General features: G+C 44.2%; 1 protein-coding gene across 1 annotated transcript in view; it reads left to right on the top strand.

The window, feature by feature from the left end:
* The first annotated feature begins 5314 nt into the window (after positions 1 to 5314).
* Positions 5315 to 13849, top strand: part of socs7 (suppressor of cytokine signaling 7) — a 23288-nt gene continuing 14753 nt past the window's right edge. Inside the window, exons 1-3 of the mRNA XM_008284249.1 lie at positions 5315 to 6867; positions 7739 to 7818; positions 12458 to 12562. Of these exons, the coding sequence (XP_008282471.1) occupies positions 5315 to 6867; positions 7739 to 7818; positions 12458 to 12562 (1738 nt within the window). The remainder of the gene's footprint in view (positions 6868 to 7738; positions 7819 to 12457; positions 12563 to 13849) is intronic.

Genomic DNA, 13849 nt, shown 5'->3' with positions numbered 1-13849 from the left:
AAAGACAACTCGGACTACTGGACTTTATTAAGATCATAGAAAATTTCCACAACAGTGTGTCTCTATGCTGCCCATGACAAAAAAATGCAGGTAAATGCACTTCTGCATTGCTTCACTTTTTAGTACCGGAAACAACGTCCATCCTACATTTAGTTTACGTCCCAAACACACTGCAATCTGAGGTCTATGTGCACTGACAAGCTCTGACTCTCAACCACATACAAAAATCATGAACTGGCTCTAAAGATGCCCCAAACTAAAAGTGTTTTGCCCATTTTTTAGTCTCCTCCTCTTTGTATTCTCACTTAATACATGAGTCTGATAGAAGTGATAAATGGACAGCGACGCACTGAAATGATATTTTTGAGAAACACCAGTCGCATGGAGCTTTCTGAAGTCTTGTCCTCACAGGTGTGAAGTTTGGTCTCTTATGCCTGTAGAAAGATACGCATTATTCTGTGGTAGGACTGGTCACTTCTGTCAGCCTGCACTAAAGCCAGAGATGGAAGTGGACGAAGGTGATGCTCTGGTTCAGTTCCATAAGTTCTATTATGACGACTATATGGGACCAGTTTGGTGCAAATACTGTTTCAAAGTCTTGTTTTGTGGGAAACCTAATAGAGGAGGAGCATCATAAAAAGAAAAAATATGGAATAGAGGTAGATGTTGATGAGTTACCAGAAGACAGGAAAGGATGCACGAGGCACACCCAAACTAAACATACCACTAAGTCATGTGTACCGTTAATGCAGCCGACCTTTGACCTCCAGGCTGCATCACATCAATATTCAGCTCCGCAGTGCAGGTTGTTAGTTTGATTACTCCACATAAACCTCCGATATGAACAAACAGTGCCTTCATCTCTGTGGCTTACATGTAAACACACACACACACACACACACACACGCTGTAAGGATTAATGGCCCTTCATCCACTCTCCCTTCATTATCTGCACTCAGCAGCAGCAGCAGCAGCAGCAGCATCCATCACTGCTGGACAGCCTGCAGCGCCATCTGCCTGTCACGCTGCACTAATACAACACGCTTCTGTAGTGTTGTTACTGATGACTGGGTGTCTGTGTTGCTTTCTGTGCTGCATGCGGTCTGTCAGGAATGAAGCTGAGCTGCTGCTTCAGGCCCTGCGGCCAACACAGAAATATCATCTTATCCTGTGTTTATACGGCATTTTACAAAACCAAACCGCTGAATAGATTAAACAGCATGTTTTACACATCTCAACATCTCGACATCTATTAAATAAGTGATTTTTTTTTTTACACACATTCTTGGCCTCATGGGATGTGTTCCACTGACTGTGGTGTCGTTCACATTTGTGATTTTTTTAGATGAAGTATCTTAGCAACTAAGGGCTGCAAGGTGGAGCAGTGGTTAGCACCGTCGCCTTGCAGCTAGAAGGTCACCGGTTCGCATCAATTGGGGAGAACATGGAGAACATGCTGCCACTCTCTCCCTGCACACCGACTCCCACACTGAGCCAAATTAGCAGCAGGGAGCATTGGGACAGTCTGACTGTACAGACTGTTGGCTGTCAGACCTGCTGACCAAATCCAGCCTGGATCAGCCAGGTGAGGAGCCACCATGTGCTCCAGCAGCTCACAGGCGCCCTGTTATACCTGCTCATCATGTACAATGAGGCACATTAGAAACGACTACCTCCAGTCATGCTTTTGTGTCCTGCCCTTGTATGCAAACTTTTGGTGCTTTGAAAGGCAATGCTTTGATTGCTCTTGTGTTGCAAAGCAGATTGTTTGTAAGGGGAAAGTAGTTTAAACCAGATTTAATACATCAACCGGTGTCAGGCACGTGTTGGAGTTTCTCTCAGACTAAAGTTTATACCTCGTATCTGTCTGAACCTGTGGGTGGAAGCCAAGAACAAGACAGAGAACTTTATGTGAAAAGTGACACCACTCTGACAGAGGATTTAATAAACTTGTTCTTAAGTGAATCTTCATCATCGGATATCTGGGAGCGAGCCAGCTGGAACCGCTTCTCCTCCCAACAACTCATTAGGCGTGAGCTGGAGGATAGTTACTGGTGACGAGAACCCAGGATTTTATCAAAACAGCATCGTTTTATTCATCTAAATACTTTGCATTAGTTGCAAAGTAGTTTACTAATGAGCAGCTTCTTCATAGTTTGGACACGCTTGCTTGATCGGATGCACAGGCCGTCCTAAAAGCAGATCTTTTGACGTGTCGTAGCAGGAAAAGCACACGTGCAACTAATGACTTTAATGAAGGCTCAGTTACAGCAATTACTGCCATGGAAGGAAGTAATTGCTGTTATTAGTTACACCTGTGTTTTCTCTGGTCGTGTGCCAGGCTTCATGTGTCCAATCTATCGTTTTTCAGCCTTCTTAGCATTTATAATTGATTGTTTTTATGTATTGTATTTTTCTGAGGGTATCTATATTTCTATTACTTACATCAGAGGTTTACAAACATACTTTTTAAAATTGCTTTTATCTAAATGTACTGTTCTATTTAAATGCCTATTTAAAATAAAGCTATGAATATGATGACGTTACACGAATACTTTCCCAACACACTGACGTCAGAGTGTCGTTTCTTAACCTGAGTTGGATTCTGTCTTGTGGCCACCGTGTGTTCTCTATCCTGGTTGATGTGTGTTACTTTGCTCAGAGAAAGAACGGGAGTTTATGCCAGAGCACAGTAGCGCTGCATAAAGTTATGGGCTTGCAAGAGACAGACTTTTAGAAAAACCCAAATTATGACAATTGACGCAGCAGAGGGTGAGATATAGTGACGTTTAGGCTCTCTATGAGGAGGCAAAACAACAGTCAGAAACTGCACAAGCAACCGTTGTTTCCGTTCACCTGACAGGGAACTCGTGTGACGGCTGCTGTCTGTAAGGAGCAAAGACAGAAGCAGCACGATGAAGACCCACAGGCAGGACGGACAAAGCAGAGTTTGACACGAGAGACTGCTGTGTTTGTCCTGCATGCTGACAGCCAGCATAAAACACGACCAGGTTCATTCTCGTCCTCAGATGTCTTCATCCCCTTCCATTAAAGAAAAGGCAAAATTCACAACAGTCACTCAAATAACTAGAAGCTGAAAAAAGTAATGATAAATAAAAATTTGCTAAATTATCATTTAGTGGAATTGCTTTTGAATTGTTGTTGAAAATAAAATAAAAACAAAAACAAAAACAAAACTGTCCTGGACAAATCCATTTTTGAGCTACTTCAGTGGTATTTGTCTCCACCTGATGAATATTAGTCCAACACATGCTCTCTTTTTGCTTTGCTTTTGGTCTCTACCAACTAATGAAGGAAAGATCTGGAGTTTGAACTGCTAAATGCTCCACGCTGATCAGCAGCGACTTGCTGACTGTGTCTTTCTGCTGTTTGCTGCTGAACTGTTGGTGCATCGTAGATCTTTTAGAGCTTCTGTAATTAATTGTGCAACCTAAAATGATCACAGTGAGAATGAAGCACAACAGCAATACTAGATGGTACCTCATTTGGATGCCATTCTGTATTATTTAATGGAAAAAACTGCAAAATGTGTTACATCTTTTCTACGTTTTCAGTATTATTTGAGTTTACAGTAGTGACTGAATTGAACAGTTTAATCTGTTGAATTAAAAAATCTATTTTTTAAATATCATAAATTTGTGAACATGTCATTTGTGAACAATTTGTCTTTGTATGTAAAAAATAAAAATCTTACAAAGTGAAATTGTATGGTTATTCACAGTAACAGCTTTTTGATGTTATTTTACATTAGACGTGTAAATTCCCGTCTGTTTTTGTATTTTTTTTTTCTGTGTTCCAAAAACACAAGAAAAAACATTTACAAATTAAAAAGACAAAATTCTGTACAGTTACAGAATTTTTGATTAAAGAATAAAAACTAAAATTAAAAAATTGTTCATTTAAGGCAATAGCAGCATTCAAGATTTAAGATACTTTGTCATTATACACACGTGTACAATGAAATTAAGGTGTACAGTCAGGGCACGGATTCATAAAAAATCAGAGCGTATATAGAATAAATAACAACACCAATAAAACAATGTACATAACTCACACGACAACATCCAATCACTGATTCACACGACACTCACATCAGTACCTAATGTACCAACGCCAACACAATTAGCATCAGATGAGAAAAACCTTTGTTGGCGTTTTGTTGAGCAACGACCAAATATATCAGTTGGTCCATTTGGCTGGAGGACGTCTTGTCCACACCTGTTTAATGTCCTTCAGACAGTTTATTCTGACTTTATTGTAAAGCTCCTGCAGAGCCACAGACCACTGTACCACAGGCTCAGATTTATACTGATTGTTTTATGCCAAAATATATTAATTTATAATACAATATATCTAATAATTTTGTCTGTATAAATGCAAATATCAATATATATGCAGCCTTAATATTATTGTAAACAACAGTACAGTTTTATGGTTCTTATTTAAATTTAACTTTAGTTCTTCACTCCACAACATTTTTTTGTTTTTTTGCTTCTGCTTTGCACTATTAGTTATTTTTATTTGTAGTTACTTTCATTTTACTCTATATTTATTATTTTATTGTTGCACCAAAACACCAGAACAAATTCCTCCTATTGTGTAAACTACACCTGGCAATAAATCTGTTTCTGAATCTGATATCAAGAGCAACTTTAAGAGACTCTAAATTGCAATCATTACATCTTTTTTAAAAAAAATTTAATTTAAAAAAGCACTTTTTTTATTTTCATCTTTGGATCACACATAAGAGTTGCAGTCTATAAAAATGTGTGTGTTTTTTTAACGCCTTTGTTCCCCTATAAGGATGGAAAACAAAAGTCAGCTGTGGAGATGTGAGGCTGAATCAGGTAACCCTGTGATATTAAAACGCCACAGACGAATTTATGGTTCTCATCATCGGCGCTCATAAAGCGGAGGGTTATTATGGGCTGAGCGGAGGAGGAGCGGGTGGGGCCTGGCTGGGAACACAGAGGCAGACTGTGGTCACTGACCGGAGACTCCACTGGCTTTTATTCTACTCAAATCAGACCGCATGTGTCTGACCCAGGGGTCCGCCTGCTGCCGGGAGCCAACTGCACTCATTTCCCCGATATTTGACAGATGGATGCGGTGCTGTCGTAGGGGAGGAGGATGAAAAAATCGCCCGATATATTTTTTGGCGTTTTCGCTCATAGCCTATTTATGGGAGGCAGCAGCGGCTTGGCCCTTTCTTTATTATAGGAACGAGATCTCCGCGGTTAGCTATGTGAAGAGCAGATCGCCTGTCCTCACTTCGAGATCCTGACGAATAATTATGAACAACGCTCAAGATATGTCGCCCGATTTCGTGTTGATGCGCCTGGTTTCCGCGGCCGAGGATGACCGCTTGGACGCAGAAAACGGGAATCTGCCGCCGGGAGGAGTGGTGGCAGGGCTGGGGAAGGAGGTCCTGGCTCACAGCGGCGTCAAAGCGGGTTTGGATATCAGCCGAGATCCGACGGCGGGCCTCGAGCATCCCAGCAGCCACCTGAACAAAGCCCAGCCGAGCGGCGAGGGCACGGCTGCACCTGACACCGGGGTGACGGAGAGCCGAGCCCCGCTGTCTGCGCCTCCCCCGCCGCAGAGCTCCATGGAGGCCCAGGGCTTCGACTTCGCTCCCAGCCCCGGCCTACGGCCTCAGCTGCTCGTCTTCTCCAATATAATGCGGAACGGAGAGGGGATTTTAGAATTAGACCGTCGGAATCAGCCGAGGGATGCTCTGGAGCAGAGCCCGGGCTCTGGCTGCTCCGGCCCAGCTGTCAATAACAACAGCCTGAGTCCCAGAGACGTCCAGCAGCAGCAGCAGAACCTGCTGGACCGGACATGGGGAGCGCATCCGCCAGTCTCTGTATCTGCAGAGATGCAGGGAGCTGCGGAGCTGTGCCGCCGGCATCGACTCATCAGCACCCCGCCCGAGTGGCCCGTGTTGTCGGAGAGATCCAACCCTCTGACCGTGATCGACTCTAAATGGGGATGCGCCACTAGGGACAGAGAGGGAGCCGTGTTCGAGCTGGCCCGGCGGTTCGGAGAGCTCGGGGTCGGTGCGGTACCCAAGATGCTGTTCAAAGCAGGGGAGCTCCCGCAGTGTTCGTGTCAGGGTGCACACGGGCCGGGAGGAGGGGGAGTCGAGCCCGGCGATGACCCGACAGAGACGAGCGACGCTTTGTTGGTGCTGGAGGGGCTGGGGAGCGCGGACGTGGACGGCCTGGGCATGGACGAGTGCCCGGAGGACGAGACGGACGACGAGAACGGACGCCGCGAGTTTTTGCTAAACAGGAAAAGAGAGATAGTTCAGAAAATGTCCGGAGCTTTCTCCATCAGCAGTTTCCAGGTGGAGCTGAGGAGGCAGGTGGAGGAGATGGCCCCGGCGGCGAGCGAAGCGGCGGCAGCGGCGCACCTGGGCGCGCAGGTGTGCAGCCTCCACGGGAACTTCTCCAGCCGGATGTCGCAGGTAAGCTCTGGGAACCCAGAGGTTGTCAGTCACGTTCCAGCCAAGTCACCGTCGCCTACACCGGTCCAGAGCTCACCCTGGGCCACGAGCCCGAACCCGAGCCAGGCGTCGACACCCAGAAGGCGGCCGGAGCGGTGCGCCAGCGCGCCTCGGACTCCCACAGGCCGGGCCGCGGGTGGAGAAAAGACGCTCAAAGTTCCAGGGAAGTCCAAAAAGGGCTCGTTAAAGATCCGACTGAGCAAACTGTTCCGGACTAAAAGCTGCAGCGGCTCCAGTCACCTCCTGGACAAGAGGCCATCAGTGACCTACTCAGTATCTTCTGCCGGGAGTCTGGTGGACATGGCGAGTTCAGCCGGAGCTGAGCAGGACGCAGACAGGTGAGCAGCCAACACACACCAAGACTCGAGGCAATTATCCTTCCTCATTCATATTAAAGGGAAGATCAAGCCCATGTTGCTTGGCTGCTGCTGCTGCTGCTGCTGCTGCATGGAAAACCAAGGGGGGATTCAGGGACACGATCACAGACACATTTTCAGAAAGGCTGAATGCCTGATAACCTAAAAAGGAAACAGCTTCCACATCGCCCTTATCTTTCCTCCCACACACTTGTCGAGATCAATACTGGTGAACAAAGCCAAAGTTTCACAAATTGACCTTTTACAAGATCTGGGTCAGGAACTTTGAGGACAAAAAGCAAAAAATCTGCACATTTGAAGTCCACATTGACTCTCTTTAAAGCAGCAACACATTTAGAATCCAGTCACTGTTTTGTGCTCTGATGAAGACTCATTCATAGTCCAGACATGTGAATGCCTTTCCAAATTTTTGCCACTCTGCCATCGACTTCTAATTGTTCTTGTGAGTGGGACAATCAGAGTTTTCTAAAGGCTTGAATTAGCTCTTTCAGCCGGCAGCTTTCTCTTTCACAACTTTTTGGCGCCGCATGTTATTAGATGCAGAGATTTCTCAAACCTTTGTGACTTGTCACCCTCCATCCTCCTCACTGCTTAGTCATTATTCACGGCAGCACGCTGAAGGAAGCGTATGATTAAAAAAACATCGAAATCTTGAGTGCCAGCGCTAAGAGCATCAAACGGGAAAAGTTAAAAAAGAAGGAAAGCTGCAGGACCCCAAACTGCACAGCCTCACACTTTAAAAGCTCATTTTCTGAACCTCTGCAGCTGCTCTACTAATAATTCTTCTGCGCTCTCTTCTCATGTTCTTCTTCCTCTCACATCTGTCCTGCAGCCACAGCCAGCCCAGACTGACCAGGGCCCACAGTGCCTTCTCCCCTGCCTCCCTCTCTGCCTCCCTGTCTGCTTTCACCGGTAAGAGCTGCTTTGGCTGTGACACACTTTTCCCTCTGAAACTCTCCACAAGTTTATTTGATAATCAGATAATCACTCGTCTGTCTGACAATGCACCCACCACCACATCCTGAATTTACTTATTTTTGTCCAATCAACAGCCAACCCAAAATTCTCTCACGTGAAACAGAGAAAAGCAACAAATAATCAAATAATTGTGGAAATTCTACCAAAAGTAAATTCACAAAGAGCTAGTTGTCAGTCAGATCCAAAGGTTTAAAGTTACACTCAACCTCATGGGGAAGTTTGCTTCTCATACCCCTCCCCGACAGAGAAAATAAAGGTGGGGGTCAGTTTCTCATGGTTTTGTGTAACTGTTCCACTAATGAGAAGAAAGAATGATCTGTGCGGGCCGTCGAGAGACAAGACAAGACCTCCTGTGCACTCCGAGGCGTCAGGGGTCAAGCTGGAGTCCTGAACACAAACAGGAGAGGACGGGACACAAACCTTCACACGAGAGAGCACACGGTCAATATATGAAATACGCAATAGAATAACATCCATCCATCATCTATACACCGCTTCATCCTCACTAGGGGGGCTGGAGTCTATCCCAGCTGACTCAGGGTGAAGGCAGGTTCACCTGGACAGGTAACCAGTCTATCACAGGGCTACACTTAGAGACAGACAACCAAGCACACTCACATTCACACCTACGGACAATTTACAATCACCAATTAACCTCAGCATGTTTCTGGACTGTGGGAAGAAGCCGGAGAACCCGGAGAGAACCCACACAGAACATGGAGACTCCACACAGAAAGATCCCGGGTGTCCTCACCGGGACGCGAACCGGCGACCTTCTAGCTGCGAAGCAACGGTGCTAACCACGGCGCCACCCTGCAGCCCGTGAATCAGCTTGAGACATAATATTTGGCCATATTTACATTCACACATAAACACTGGTGCAGTCAATTTACGTTAAGTAACATTAGATAGGAGTGTTAGAAATCAGTGCTGGGACAAAAAGGACGTTGTGATATTTTGTTTTCCTGTGATGCATATTATAATATGAAAAAACACAGGAAGCAGCAAGACTGTGGTGATTGACTCGATGCAAATCTAAATACAGTTAGAATGAAAGCTCAGTGAATCCAAGAAATTGTGGTAAATGATGTTCTATCAGACTTCTCACGTCGATCAGTCGTGTAAAATTAGAAGCCTGTGAGTTTTCTTTTAGTATCGCGCAGCAAAAAAAAAGTTTCAATGTGGATGCTGAAACACTACATTAGAAATGAAAACAGGTCAAACTATCATCAGCTGCTGAATGCTTCAATGTTTTAAATACACCTAAATAAATGTCACTGTTTTCATGAGTTGTTCTGTGGTGCTCCCCAGTATGACTCAGAAATGTCGACACCACGGGCACCAAAAACTATTAAAAGAAATGAAATGTATTTGCTTGAGAAGCGCATCTTTAAGGTATTTTCCTTTTTCGGTATTTACTTCTCCACATTTCTGATTTATGTGACAGCTGCTGGTTTGCATTTAAAAGTCCCGGCACACCCGTCGTCCACCCACACAGGTGGCTCCTCTAGATTTGTCTGATCAGAACTCCTCATCAGAATCTATGGACTCGTACAGGCCCAGTTTTCCCCGCTACTGTTTTTGCACCTGTGAGGACGAGACCAATTACGCTTCATTTTTGCCCAGGGTTTGGTGATGACCCGTAATTTCCAGCGTAGCTCCACCTAACATTAACCTGAGCAGAGGTGTAATTTGTCAGAATGACTGATAACATGTGTGTACATGCAGGGCCTGCAAGATTTTAAGATTCATCTCGTGAATTACCGAAAATTGCTACTCGCGTCACTCAAGCCGGGGAATAACATAAAACAGAGATGCCCTTTGCTACGGGGTTTATATAAACCTGTGCTTCATTTGGACAAACTGAAACTTTTCATTCTGTGAGACAGAGTCTGTCTCTAATTTTCAGCCGGGTAATTACATCTCAGGGCTGACAGTTATAAATGATGGGTTACATGATAACACTTGCAGGTTTCATGATGCTTCTAAGTGTTGACTTGTTCAAAGCAAATATGTCAGAGCTGCTGCTGTGTTTGAAAGGATGTGTTTCACGCGAGGCTCAGTAGGCAACTGCTCAGGGGCCCAGAGTTGGCTCTATAGCAATTCTACAGTCGTTCTCAAATGTATTCACACCCTCCCAATAAAAAGAAGGAAAACAAACAGCCGTCACTGAAATAAGCAGAAATTGATAAAAGTAGCGATAAATAAAAATGTAATGAACATCATGACATTGCTTTTGAATTGTGGTTCAACAGGAATATACTTTAAAAAAAGAAGCAAATCAGCCTGATGGGAGCCGTGAACTAATATGTAGCTGAACAACCCTCTGAGCCAATCACTGCCATCAGGTGTTTCCTGTAACTCTCAGTCAGACTTCTGCACCTGTTGACAGGTATTCTGGACCACTGCTCACCTGCTCATCAGCAAAGTGCTCTCATTTGTCCAGTTTTGTTTTTGAAAAATTATTCTTTTCAACCACAATTCAAAAGCAACGTCTCATTTCACTAAATTATAATTTAACAGATTTTTTTTTATTTATTATTACTTTTTTCAGTTTCTAGTTATTTGAGTGACTATTGTGAGTTTTGACTTTTCTTTAATGGAAATACATTTGAGGACGACTGTATTTACTGCTTTGTTGTTATTGCTTTCAGCCAATCATAGGCCAGGACTTGTTACCCTGGTAACCCAGAAAATGGAGAAGCTTCAAATGTGCTGTAAAAAGGGCTGCATTCCAACTCTTTCTGTTGCTTCCTTTGCACTAAGTGAAGCTAAATGTGTCCTGGACACTGCTCTTCACTGAGACAAACAACTCGTCCCCAAACTGTTTCATGATGTACAGGTTTGTGCTCTCAGCTCAAAGCCTATCAGCTCTTCCTGAAGATGTACAAAAAAAGATCTCACATATATTTTCCTTTTTTAAGCAGTTAAATAATTTCCTAAAGCATTTGTCCCTTGTAGTTTTAAGTGCGCACTACACAGACAGGAATAAGTTGCACACTTGTTGGGAACTATTTTAATCCTCATTTAGCTCTGTAGTGTGAATGTGGGGCAGCAGGATGTGACACTGAGTCAAAATAAACGTGATAAACAGAGATATGAGATGAAAGCAGACTGCAAGTGTGCCACCATGAACCACAACGTGTTTTCATTATTAGATTCCTGTAATGAATTTGGGGCTGCAAGGTGATCAGCACCGTTGCCTCGCAGCTAGAAGGTCACCGGTTCGCGTCCCGGTGAGGACACCCGGGATCTTTCTGCATGTTCTCCCCGTGCAGCGTGGGTTTCCTCTGGGTTCTCTGGCTTCCTCTCATAAGGTCCAAAACATGCTGAGGTTAATTGGTGATTGTAAATTGTCCGTAGGTGTGAATGTGAGTGTGCTTGGTTGTCTGTCTCTAAGTGTAGCCCTGTGATAGACTGGTTACCTGTCCAGGTGAACCTGCCTTCACCCTGAGTCAGCTGGGATAGACTCCAGCCCCCCACCACCCCAGTGAGGATTAAGCAGTGTGTAGATGATGGATGGATGTTTAAAGGCTGATTCGCTGTTGCTTTATGGAGAGAGACTCGACTCCCTAACGCGCCACTTTTAAGGTTTCAGTTGTGCATTCTGCGGTGACTTGTGTTGGATTATGTTTGTGCTAAGATGTTTCTCTATAAAAGTCAAAATGATCCTTTCTGTAAACTTGTATTTACTTTCCTATTCTCAGACTTTATCAGAGGATGAAGTGCTCAGAGTTTAAAGTTTGTCATGATAACTCCATCTATCTACGCATGTTTGAATTCAGCAATAAAACGCTCCACATAACGGGTGCACCAGATGATAGAAGGTAGGATTTAGCACAAAAGGTTCGTGGAGTACGAGGGGCGAGAAGGTTTGTAGGCAAAAAATATTTTGCTGACTTCATAAAAACTGGTTCACAATCAGTCCACGGGGCTCAGAGGTGCGTCCTGGTGTCCCACATTACTCATAGATGTAAGTTTTGCTGAGGGTCTTTGGAGTTTAATGAACACATGCTTCACAAGCACCAATTACACAGAAACATTAAAGCTGCACCCGGCAACACTTCACATTGGCGGCCATAAAGCAGCGAGGGTGAGGTTGTTTTTGGGATTTCAAAACCCACAAGTCCCGCGCATGACACGCTCATGTTTACCAACTCGGCTAGTCTGTGATGTTTCACAACCAAAGAGGCGACTAGAGAGATGATAGAGGCTGAGATTTCATGTGGGTGAGTCCAGCTATCTCTGCTTTTTAGGAGACGGTGGGGATTTGCGTTTGATTTTGTTTCTTTGCCTGCCAGTAACCATCCCCGACTGCAGACTCTTACTTTGGTAAACAGTGACTCTGCAGCATCTCAATTAGCGGGGATGGGATGTTCTTCTTTATTGCAGTGATTTAGGCTGATTAGCTGGGTGTAATTTTCCATAAACATCCTGCCTGGTGCAGCTTTAATGGCACTCTGCAGCACAGACCAAACCACCACAGACACACTAACCAGAGCTTGTTGCACTTTCTTCTTACATTGTCTGCATCTTCTTTTCCTCACCTTTTCTCTTATCTGCTGCTTCTCAGGTGAGACTGTTTCTCTGGTGGACGTGGACATTTCGCGACGAGGGGCGAACACGCCTCACCCTCCCACGCCTCCCCCGCCTCCCCGCCGAAGTCTCAGCCTGTTAGGTACTTTCCTCCTGTCGGTTTCTACTCCTGCTTCTCTTCTCTCTTCTCGTGCGCATACGAAGCCCCGAAAGCAACTAAAAACGAACCTTTAAAAGCCTTTGTTTGCACAGAGCTTCACCGTCGCGTGCTGAAGTTGAGATGAAAGGCGGTTTTTCTTAATATTTCTGTCTCGCTCAAATACTTATTAATTTTGTTTTCCGGAAACTCAGACACAGACAAGTTTTTGTAATCTGCTGTAATCTGATTGGAGAAGCTTTGAAAGGTCAGCAGCAAACTACAGATTTAATTTGAAATCTGGATGCAATGACTCAATCGATGGCAAGATAGCGAAGGAAAACAGTTTTCCTCATTTCACAGACAAACAGTCTGCACTGGGGGGAAATAAACAGCATTTTATGTTCTTGCTCGGATTTTTAAGGACTTGTTTGTCCGTTTTTACTTTAAATGGTTTTGTTTTTTGGTGATGCAGCAGTTTGTATTCACTCACAAAAGACAGTTTCTTCTGCTTCAAGCTGAATATGAAGGAAGGCAGCTTTAGTTTACCACAATTAGATTTTTTTTTTTGTCGCAAAAATACAAAACAAAAGAACATAGATAGGAGACTGAACTTCTGCAAAACGCACATTGAACATTGTAAAATCTATATTCTTCAATCTCAGGACAGTTTTTCTCTCATTGTTCTCACTTAATAGCCGTTTTCTGACCTTTCAAATGTACTTTTTGCTCCGAGCTCGTGTCATTTTCTGACCCACATGTGCACCACACTCGGGAGTCCGTTTGGTTTGCTTTCAGGCTAAAGGTTAGCGACGCTTTGCATTTTTCTTACCATCAATAACAACATGTTCGTCCGTCTCTCGTCCCTTTCTGACTTCTCTACCTAAATAACTGACAAATACATAGTTTCTATCAGGCAGTGCATTTACCGTGGACTACTTTCAGCTGCGGATTAATCCTCATCTATTGCTGTGCGGTATTTCTGGCAGGAGGATGGTGGTGAAACAAACTGTATGTGTGTGTTGGTGGTAATGAAGTAGAAGAGTGTAACCCAACAGTGTAACCCACTAGTGTAATGGAGAACGAGCCGCATCAGGTGCTGAACACAAACAGTACTTGTATGTAGGTTACTGCTGGTTTTGGTGTCTTCTAAACATTACTTCATCATATATATATATATTATATATACACATTATATACACATATAGAATTTATTCCACAAAACTCGACTGAAACTTTCTGAGTGAGGCTGTTGAGGAAACCTCCGTCCTCCCTTTACCTTTCCTAACTTCA

This window comes from Stegastes partitus, unplaced genomic scaffold (genome assembly GCF_000690725.1).
Source record: "Stegastes partitus isolate 25-593 unplaced genomic scaffold, Stegastes_partitus-1.0.2 Scaffold352, whole genome shotgun sequence".
NCBI classification, from domain to species: domain Eukaryota; kingdom Metazoa; phylum Chordata; class Actinopteri; family Pomacentridae; genus Stegastes; species Stegastes partitus.
Note: the sequence above shows the minus strand (reverse complement) of the source record. Positions and strands in the feature narration are given on the sequence as shown.